This window comes from Salvelinus sp. IW2-2015, unplaced genomic scaffold (assembly GCF_002910315.2).
Source record: "Salvelinus sp. IW2-2015 unplaced genomic scaffold, ASM291031v2 Un_scaffold2768, whole genome shotgun sequence".
Taxonomy (NCBI): domain Eukaryota; kingdom Metazoa; phylum Chordata; class Actinopteri; order Salmoniformes; family Salmonidae; genus Salvelinus; species Salvelinus sp. IW2-2015.
This window is the reverse complement of record NW_019944070.1, coordinates 163,904-175,218: the sequence shown is the minus strand read 5'-3', so window position 1 is coordinate 175,218 and position 11,315 is coordinate 163,904. Positions and strand designations below refer to the sequence as shown.

The 11,315-nt window shown below is 39.8% G+C and overlaps 1 protein-coding gene and 2 long non-coding RNA genes across 3 annotated transcripts in view; all 3 read left to right on the top strand.

The window, feature by feature from the left end:
- The window catches only part of LOC112074703 (uncharacterized), a 100,290-nt gene that overhangs the window by 21,823 nt on the left and 67,152 nt on the right, over positions 1 to 11,315 (top strand). The window lies entirely within an intron of this gene.
- The window catches only part of LOC112074699 (collagen alpha-1(XVI) chain-like), an 18,618-nt gene continuing 8,900 nt past the window's right edge, over positions 1,598 to 11,315 (top strand). The window contains exons 1-4 of the mRNA XM_024141816.2: positions 1,598 to 1,602; positions 2,154 to 2,243; positions 2,381 to 2,416; positions 2,568 to 2,612. Of these exons, the coding sequence (XP_023997584.1) occupies positions 2,202 to 2,243; positions 2,381 to 2,416; positions 2,568 to 2,612 (123 nt within the window). The 5' untranslated portion in view covers positions 1,598 to 1,602; positions 2,154 to 2,201. The remainder of the gene's footprint in view (positions 1,603 to 2,153; positions 2,244 to 2,380; positions 2,417 to 2,567; positions 2,613 to 11,315) is intronic.
- On the top strand, positions 9,253 to 9,759 carry LOC139025490 (uncharacterized). The gene is made up of 3 exons (XR_011477079.1): positions 9,253 to 9,269; positions 9,480 to 9,543; positions 9,690 to 9,759. It is a non-coding gene; the product is annotated as an uncharacterized lncRNA (long non-coding RNA).

Sequence of the window (11,315 nt, the reverse complement as noted above, 5' to 3'; positions counted from 1 at the left end):
CTTCCTGCCATTCATAGGCGCTCTTGCCAGGCGGTGTCAGAGGAGGCCCTAAAAAGTGTCAAAGACTCCTCAGCCCCTAGTCATAGACTGTTTCTCTGCTACTTGCACGGGCAAGCGGTAGCATCAAGTCTAGTTCAAGAAGCTTCTAAACAGCTTCTAACCCAAGCCTAGGACTCGAAAATAGAGCTCTTTTGGACAACTAATCGCGGGGTTTGGCGTCGAAAGAAAGATGAGTGGACGCAAAAAATGACCTGACCTACCTGTAAATATGGTGGTGGATTTTGATGTTATTGGGCTGTTTTGCGTCCATGGTCTGGGGCCCTTGTTAAGGTAAACCAGCATAATGAATTTACCCAGTACCAGGACACTTTAGGCCAAAACCTGGTTTCTCTCTGCCATGAGGCTTGAACATTCGGTGTAGTGAATCTCCAGCGAGAGATGAACCCAAGCACACATCAAAAATCCACAAAGAATTGTTATTTGTTGCCACACTTGAACCCCACTTGAACCCACACTTGAACTCACACTTGAACTCCACATTGAACCTCTACACTTGAACCTCCACACAGTGAACCCCAACCTGTTTGTTTGAATTGACGAGGGAAGTCCGTGAGACCAAAGGATATACGGATCTGGAAGATTCTGTATAGAGGAGAAGGTTTCTGAGATCCTCCAGTGTGTTCTAGAATCTCTAAAACATAGAAACATGCTCAGTGCTCTTTTCCTACAAGGGGAGGGTACACAATGTATTGGAAACAGGGAGGCCAATCATTTTGATACCTATCTTTTTTAGAGGAGAATGATGAGTTTGTTAACAAAATCTCTTCTCTGAGCAATTGTATTGGTATAAAACATAATTGTCCTTTTTTGGGGCATTCAATATAGTCAGTATTTGTTTAATTTATTTCAGGTATTTTTTGCTAATCTTATCAAGGGTGCAATAGTTTTGTAGGTGACTGTATATGACTCTTAGGTTTGTGTTATATTTTTGTGTGTTCGTTAATGAGGTTTGTTGTTGTTGTATTTTGTGTGTTTCGTTAATAAGGTTTGTATTGTTGTATTCAGTGTGTTGTTAGTAAGGTTGTGTTATAATTCAGTGTGTTCGTTGTAACGTTTTGTGTTGTATTAAGTGTGTGTTCGTTAATAAAGGTTTGTATTGTTATTCAGTGTGTTCGTTAATAAGGTTTTGTGTTGTTGTATTCAGTGTGTTGTTAATAAGGTTTGTGTTTGTTGTATTCAGTGTGTTCGTTAATAAGGTTTGTATTGTTGTATTCAGTGTGTTCGTTAATAAGGTTTGTGTTGTTGTATTCAGTGTGTTCGTTAATAAGGTTTGTGTTGTTGTATTCAGTGTGTCGTTAATAGGTTTGTATTGTTGTATTCAGTGTTCGTTAATAAGGTTTTGTATTGTTGTATTTCAGTGTGTTCGTTAATAAGGTTTGTGTTGTTTTATAGTGTATTCGTTAGTTATAGGTTTTGTATTGTTGTATTAAGTGTGTTTGTTAATAAGGTTTGTATGTGTATATTTTGCCTAACCAGCAGTATGTTTTATTGGTAGGGCACTGCGGGAGCGGGACCCCCAGGCCAGCAGGCGCAGCTGGAGTGGTGAGAGGAAATATTATCCATCATCCAATATGTTCTTTTATTCTAATGCAGAAGGAACACATAGATCTGCATCAACCTGGTTTAATCTGCATGATTACATGGACTTTTAGCGTTGTGTTCTGTAAGTGTTATTTCTCAGAAAAGGTTACTCATCAGACTGTCTCTCTGTTTATTTGTCTGTCTTTTTTCTCTCTCCTCTCTCTATCTCTCCTCTCTCTCTCGCTCCCCTTCTCTTCTGCTCTGCTCTCTGTCTTCTCTTCTCTCACGCAACACTCTCTTTCTCTGTTATTTTCTCTCTCTCTCTCTTCTCTCTCTCTCTGCTCTCTCCTCTCTCTCTCCACTCTCTCGTTCTCTGTCTCTCTCTCTCCTCTCTCCCCTCTCTCCCGCCTTCTCTCTTTTCTTCTCTCTTCTCTCTTCTCTCTCTCTCTTGGCTCTCTCCTTCGCTCTGCTCTCTCTCTCTCCACTCTCTCTTCTCTGTCTCTCTCTCCTCTCTCCCCTCTCTCCCCCTCTCTCTCTTTCTTCTCTCTTCTCTCTTCTCTCTCTCTCTCTAGGGTATACAAGGTGAGAAGGGCCAGGCAGGAGACAGAGGGCTACCAGGGATGGGTGGGCCAGCCGGACCCCCTGGCCATCCTGGAATGCAGGTCAGTACACACACTCCTATTGTTTCAACACGTATACTGCAGATATAGAACAGGATAGATATGCATGTCATGGAGATGTCTTGGTGCTACATCTTCTTTCTATTCCCCTCTTCTCTCTCCGTCCTTCTGTCTCTCAGGGAGAACCAGGCAGTGATGGAGCAGCGGGTAAAGACGTGAGTAATTATTCTGATGTGGTGTTTGTCATCATTACAGAAACATGCATTCTGTTCCTTCCAGTAAATATGGTTTAAAGGTTTTCATGTACATGTAGCTAGCTGTGTTGTGAGTATACAGCCTCGTTATCTCACTGATCTGCGTTCACAGGGAGCATCTGGTCTGCCTGGAGACAATGGACAATGTGGTACAAAGGTAAGAGTCACTGCTGTGTGTGTGCGTGTGCGTGTGTATGCGAGGAATACTATAGTAAACTGTAAATAKTAATATCTGCAAAAACGCTATAGTAAAAAACAACCATATATTAAAGTATGCAAAAATGCTACAGTTTTGTAACTATAGTAATACTACAATATTTATACCATACTGAACTGTAGTAATACTACAATAGTCATACCATACTGAACTGTAGTAATACTACAATAGTCATACCATACTGAACTATAGTAAGACTACAATATTTATACCATACTAAACTATAGTAATACTACAATATTTATACCATACTAAACTATAGTACTACTACAATATTTATACCATACTGAACTACAGTAAGACTACATTATTTATATCATACTAAACTATAGTAAGACTATAAATATTTATATCATACTAAACTATAGTAAGACTATAAATATTTATACCATACTAAACTATAGTAATACTACAATATTTATACCATACTGAACTATAGTAATACTACAATATTTATACCATACAAAACTATAGTAATACTACAATATTTATACGATACTAAACTATAGTAATACTACAGTATTTATACCATACTAAACTATAGTAATACTACAATATTTTGTTTTATACATACTAAACTATAGTAATACTACATTATTTATACCATACTGAACTTAGTAATACTACAATAGTCATACCATACTAAACTATAGTAATACTACATTTTTATACCATACTGAACTGTAGTAATACTACAATTATTATAATCTATACTAAACTATAGTAAAGACTCTATAAATATATTATACGTACTAAATCTAGTAAGACTACAAATATTTATACCATACTAAACTATAGTAATACTACAATATTTATACATACTAAACTATGTAATACTACAATATTATATACGATACTAACTATAGTAATACTACAGTATTTATACCATACTAAACTATAGTAATACTACAATATTTAATCATACTAAACTATAGTAGTACAAAATTTTATACCATACTAAACTATAGTAGACTACAAATATTTTATATCATACTAAAACTATAGTACTACTACAATATTTATACCATACTAAACTATAGTAAACTACAATATTTATACCATACTAAAACTATAGTAATACTACAATAGTTATACCATACTAAACTATAGTAATACTACAATATTTATACCATACTAAACTAATGTATATACAATATTTTATACCATACTAAACTATAGTAAACTAAATATTTATACCATACTAAACTATAGTAATACTACAATATTTATACCATACTAAACTATAGTATACTACAATATTTATACCATACAAACTATAGTACTACTACATATTTATACCATATACTTATACTACTACAATATTTATACCATACTAAACTAAGTAACACTACAATATTTATACCATATTAAACTATAGTAATACTACAATATTTATACCATACTAAACTATAGTAAGATACAATATTTATACCATACTAAACTATAGTACTACTACAATATTTATACCATACTAAACTATAGTAACACTACAATATTATACCATACTAAACTATAGTAAATACTACAATATGTATAACCATACTACTATAGTAATACTAACAATATTTATACAATACTAAACTATAGTAATATACAATATTTTACCATACTAAACTATAGTAACACTACAATATTTATACCATACTAACTATAGTAATACTACAATATTTTATACCATACTAAACTATAGTAATACAACAATATTTATACATACTAAACTATAGTAATACTACAGTATTTATACAATACTAAACTATAGTAATACTACATTATTTATACCATACTAAACTATAGTAATTAAAATATTTATACATACTAAACTATAGTAATACTAAGTATTTATACCATACTAAACTATAGTAATACTACAATATGTATATTGATATAAACTATAGTAATACTACAATATTTATACATACTAAACTATAGTAATACTACATTTTTATACTACTAACTATAGTAAATCTATTATTATACCATATAAACTATAGTAATACTAATATATTTATACCATAGTAAACTATAGTAATTATTCATGTGGACTGGTTACCTCAGATATGGCCTCCGCTACTAAAGAGTATTATGGGAGGGTAGTCCAGGGCTGAGGGCTGTAGTCCAGGGGCTGAGGGCTGTAGTCCAGGGGCTGAGGGTTGTAGTCCAGGGGCTGAGGGCTGAGTCCAGGGCTGAGGGCTGTAGTCCAGGGGCTGAGGGCTGTAGTCCTGGCCAGGATCCGGTTCTGAACACTCTCTGTTAGTTCTGGCTGATTCAGCAAACTCCCTCAACTCCGACATCAGACATCAGTTATGTCCCAAATAGCCCTTTCCCTATATAGTGCACTACCATTAACCAGAGTCTTATGGGCCCTGTTTAAAAGTAGTGCACTATAAAGTGGATAGGTTGCCATCTGGACGTATCATCATTTGATGAAGCTCCTTTTGGCATGACTCCACATTCACCTCAAATACCCTCCCTGGCAATACCTCGTTTTACTAACTCAGCCTCCTGTCCTCTACAACTGAAATCCTCTACAAATACAGTACAGTAACTGTAGTCATCTACAACCAGATACAGTACAGTAACTGTAGTCCTCTACACCAGATCAGTACAGTAACTGTAGTCCTCTACACTAGATACAGTACAGTAACTGTAGTCTCTACAATAGATACAGTACAGTAAACTGTAGTCCTCTACACCAGATACAGTACAGTAACTGTAGTCCTCTACACCAGATACAGTACAGTAACTGTAGTCCTCTTACACTAGATACAGTACAGTAACTGTAGTCCTCTACACAGATACAGTACAGTAACTGTAGTCCTCTACACTAGATACAGTACAGTAACTGTAGTCTCTACACAGATACAGTACAGTAACTGTAGTCCTCTACACCAGATACCGTACAGTAACTGTAGTCCTCTACACAGATACAGTACAGTAACTGTAGTCCTCTACACTCAGATACAGTACAGTACTGTAGTCCTCTACACAGATACAGTACAGTAACTGTAGTCCTTACACTAGATACAGTAAAGTAACTGTAGTCCTCTACAGATACAGTACAGTAACTGTAGTCCTCTACACTAGATACAGTAAGTAACTGTATTCTACCAGATCCAGTAAGTAATGTAGTCCTCTACACTAGATACAGTACAGTAACTGTAGTCCTCTAACTGATACAGTACAGTAACTGTAGTCCTCTACACTAGATACAGTACAGTAACTGTAGTCTCTCTACACTAGATACAGTACAGTAAACTGTAGTCCTCTACACTAGATACAGTAAGTACGGTAGTCCTCTACACTAGATACAGTACAGTAACTGTAGTCCTCTACACTAGATACAGTACAGTAACTGTAGTCCTCTACACTAGATACAGTACAGTAACTGTAGTCCTCTACACTAGATACAGTACAGTAACTGTAGTCTCTACATAAGATACAGTACAGTAACGTAGTCTCTACACAGATACAGTACAGTAACTGTAGTCCTCTACACCAGATACAGTACGAGTAACTGTAGTCTCTACACTAGATACAGTACAGTAACTGTAGTCCTCTACACTAGATACAGTACAGTAACTGTAGTCCTCTACACCAGATACAGTACAGTAACTGTAGTCCTCTACACTAGATACAGTCAGTAACTGTAGTCCTACAAAGATCAGTACAGTAATGTAGTCCTCTACACTAGATACAGTACAGTAACTGTAGTCCTCTACACTAGATACAGTACAGTAACGTGTAGTCCTCTACACTTAAGATACAGTAAAGTAACTGTAGTCCTCTACACTAGATACAGTACAGTAACTGTAGTCCTCTACACTAGATACAGTACAGTACTGTAGTCCTCTACACTAGATACAGTAAGTAACGGTAGTCCTCTAACCTAGATACAGTACAGTAACTGTAGTCCTCTACACCAGATACAGTACAGTAAACTGTAGTCCTCTACACTAGATACAGTACAGTAACTGTAGTCCTCTACACTAGATACAGTACAGTAACTGTAGTCCTCTACACTAGATACAGTACAGTAACTGTAGTTCTACACTAGATACAGTGCAGTAACTGTAGTCTCTACACAGATACAGTACAGTAACTGTAGTCCTCTAACTAGATACAGTACAGTAACTGTAGTCTCTACACTAGATACAGTACAGTAACTGTAGTCCTCTACACTAGATACAGTCAGTAACTGTAGTCCTCTACACTAGATATACAGTACTAGTAACTGTAGTCCTCTACACTAGATACAGTAGCAGTAACTGTAGTCCTCTACACTAGATACAGTGCAGTAACTGTGTCCTCTACACAGATACAGTACAGTAACTGTAGTCCTCTACACTAGATACAGTACAGTAACTATAGTCCTCACACATATACAGTATACAGTAACTGTAGTCCTCTAACACTAGATACAGTGCAGTAACTGTAGTCCTCTAACCAGATCAGTACAGAACTGTAGTCCTCTAAAGATACACTACAGTAACTGTAGTCCTCTACTAGATACAGTACAGTAACTGTAGTCCTCTAGCCCAATACCAGGTAACGTTCCTCTAACTAGATAAGTGCATAACTTAGTCCTCTACACTAAGATACAGTATATTGTCTTAGTCTCTACACCAGATACAGTACAGTACTGTAGTCCTCTACACTAGATACAGTGCAGTAACAATATAGTTATTTTCTATCCCCAGGATAATGTTATTTACTGTGGGCGCGGAGACATGAGATGAGGTGATTTGTCATTGTGACAGGAAGGCTTTGTCATGGCTTTTAACTGTAAGTAGTAGATACAGAGGAGAATCTCTTTATCTTCTTCCCTTTTTCTGCTCTCTATTTCATCAGTCGGGTCCAGTGTCCGGTGGTGACGTGTAAAAGTCAGCCCTCCTTAATGGCCAGCTTTGTTTCACATAAATCACACATGTCTGTCTCAGGATGTTGTTTACAGTGTGTGGGCTAGGCTCCATACAGAGGTATTTACTGAGTCTGGGGAGCGTGTGCATCCATATGGCACCCTATACCTATGGGCCCCGTCAAAAGCAGTGCACTACATCGGGATAGGGTGCCATTTGGGATCGATCCTGTGTCTGTGTTTTATTGTGTAGAAGGACGTAAGTAAGGAATACGCTAGAGGCTGGTCGGGCCGATTACAATCTAAAGTGGACACTGCCCCTTGTTGACTCTCTCTTCAGGGTCTGACAGGAATAGGTTCAAATCAAATTGTATTAGTCCATGCGCCAAATACAACAGGTGTAAGACTTACAGTGAAATGCTTACATACGAGCCCCTACCAACAATGCCGTTTCAAAAAATATGGATAGGAAAGATAAAAGTTAAAAGTAATAGTAATTAAGGGCAGCAGTAATGTCAAAAAGCGAGACTATATACAGGGGGGTACGGTAACGAGTCCATGTGCGGGCACTGCAAATAGTCTGGGTAGCCCTTTGATTAGCTGTTCAGGAGTCTTATGGCTTGGGGGTAGAAGCTGTTTAGAAGCCTCTTGGACCTAGTCTTGGCGCTCCTGTACGCTTGCCGTGCGATAGCAGAGATAACAGTCTACGACTAGGGTGGCTGGAGTCTTTGCAATTTGTAGGGCCTTCCTCTGACACCGCCTGGTATAGAGGTCCTGGATGGCAGGAAGCTTGGTCCAGTGATGTACTGGACTGTTCGCACTACTATCTGTAGTGCCTTGCTGTCGGAGGCCGAGCAGTTGCATACCAGGCAGTGATGCAACCAGTCAGGATGCTCTCGATGGTGCAGCTGAAGAACCTTTTGAGGATCTGAGGACCCATGCAATCTTTTCAGTCCCCTGAGTTGGAATAGGTTTTGTCGTGCCCTCTTCACGACTGTCTTGGTGTGCTTGGACCATGTTAGTTTGTTGGTGTTGTGGACACCAAGGAACTTGAAGCTCTCACCTACTCCACTGCAGCCCGTCTTGAGAATGGTGGTGTGCTTTGTCCTCATTTTCCTGTAGTCTATTATTCTCTTTGTCTTGATCACGTTGAGGGAGAGGTTGTTGTCCTGGCACCACACGGCCAGGTCTCTGACCTCCTCCCTATAGGCTGTCTCGTCGTTGTCGGTGATCAGCCTACCACTGTTGTGTCATCAGCAAATTGAATGATGATTATTGGAGTCGTGCTTGGCAGTGCAGTCATGAGTAACAGGGAGTACAGGAGGGGACTAATCACGCACCCCTGAGGGTTGGTGGACACAGTTTGATGAAGTTGGATTGTTGAAGATACATGAGTGTCATTGTGCAGGAGTTCATCTTTTCAATCTTCAATGTAAAACACTGTTGTCGGTGGTCGAACAGTACTCTTCAGTGATTGGATGTCTGCTAACTCACTACCTCGCAACCTCTCAACCTCTCTCTCTTTTCTGACTCTCTCTCCCGCTCTCTTTCTCTCAGGGTGAGCCAGGTGCCCCAGGTCAGAGGGGTAGCCAGGGACGAGGGTCGCCCCGGACCACTGGTGGAGGGGGTACTCCTCCAAAGCTGATACCCCAGTGATGGCCAGTGGGACCCAGGGGAGAGAGGGGCACCCCGGGCTACACAGCCTTCAGGGTCCACTGGACCTCAGAATACCAGGCAACGAGGTGAGCACCTTAGCTACTAAGGTGAATTGCATCGATTGATGAATTGATTACTTGTTATGTTTGTGTTGTTCACAATGTCTAATGGAACACAAAACCAAAGTTTGGTCAAAAGACTAAAACCAAAAGTGGTGTTAGGTCTTCTCTTATGTCTCTCTCTCTCTCTCTCTCTCGCTCTCGCTCTCGATCTCGCTCTCTCTTCTATATCCACAGCCTGTGGTCAACTATGACAACATCAAGGACTTAATTCGCCAGCAGGTCATCAAGATATTTGATGGTGAGAACATGGTCTTATTTCGTTTAGGTTTATCACCAATACTTTACATCTTCCCGTATTTCCTAATTGAGCAATGGCAGAGAATGGAAACACTTTATTGATTATTAGGTGGTTAATCTACTGGAGTTGTACTGTATCCCCTACAGAGAGGATGGCCTACTTCATGTCTCGCATGCAGCAGCACAAAGAGGTATCGTCCCGGTCGTCCTGGCCCCCAGGAAGGAAGGTAACCCAGGTAGAAATGGGACTCCAGGGCCCCGGGTCAGCCAGGACAGATAGGCAGAGAGGGTCGCCAGGAGTCCTGGACCACGGGTGAGTCTAGACTTCACTTGATTTCTTTTTGTCGTAACTCCTGAATACCACGGTCATGATAAATATAGGAGATCATAAACAGTTATGACAAGTGATGTCAGCTTAGCGTAGCATAAAGGTTAGCTACTCTATCAAGTGATGTCTCTGTCGTTCTGCAGGTCCAAGAGGTCTGAAGGGAGAGAAAGGTGACAAGGGTGTAGGGGAGTGGTGACAGTGGACCCCCAGAGCACCAGGTGAGACGCCACATCAGCCTGTTGAAATGTTTAACTCTCCACTATCCTGCAAAGCTTCATTAAGTTAGATCTTCAACTGCTCTGCTCTTTATAGTCACTGTGTATCCAGTGCTTCAATGATGTTCTCTGTCCCTTCACACCCTGCCCAGGTGTCCCGGGCCCCCCAGGCTATGGCAAGATGGGCCCCAGCGCCCCGTGGGTCAGCAGGGGATCCTGGAGTCTCAGAACCCTGGACAGCGCGGCAGAAGGGCAGGGAGGGCGGTGTAACCCTCTGACTGTATGAGCCAACCAATAGAGTGGACCCTAAGGCCCTCCCGTCAAGGGCTACTAGAGAGAGAGGATTATTGAAGAGGAGAGGAGCGAGGAGACACGAAGAAGATGGAGAGATAGAAGAAACCAACCCAAAGACCAGAAGGCACTAGAGACAGAAGTGGAGGGGTGAAGAGAGAGAGACGAGAGAACAAAAGACCAGTCAATCAACAGAAGTCATCCTACGAAAACAAGTGAATACTGAGGCACCCATAGTTGATGTGGTCCTCTTCATCCTCCCTAATTCATCAAAGTGTTGCCAGTTAGCTGTCCACCTCACCGCTGTGTAGAAAATATTACAGATGTAGGATCTTAATTTGAGCCAGTTTGCTAAAGCAGGATAACAATCCTGCAGCAACAGGAAATGTTAATTATTATGTAGATTATAATTAATGGACGTTTTTGTCGTGGTTGATACATGTTCCTAATAGAAAATCAAGTATTACATTTCTAAGTGAAATTACAACGTTAGAAGCCTTTTTAAACATCAAATACACTACACATTTTAAATGTCCTGCATTGTAGGAAAGTTCATCCTGCAACAGCGTGATCAAATTAAGATTTTACATCTGTATGTGTAGGACCTTCTTCTAACTGAAGACTTAGTCTGGCTGAAGGGGCTTTGATAAAGGAGATAATGGACACCACTATCCTGCTCTCTACTCTCTGTCTATCCGTTCTGTTCATTCCTTCAAAATTTCCCAACTTTAGCTGTAAGTTCATTCTATAAGTATACATGCTTAGTTTGATAATACCAGCAAGAGCAATCACCCTTCAAAAAACTACCTGCAAACTCTTCCTCATCATCACTATCACCCTCGTCTTCATTCTGATTATAAAACGTGCCCGTTGGGAGTATTAGACAGCTGCTTTGTGCTGTTCTGCTTTGATCTTGCTTCTCTCTAGCAATAGAAACAG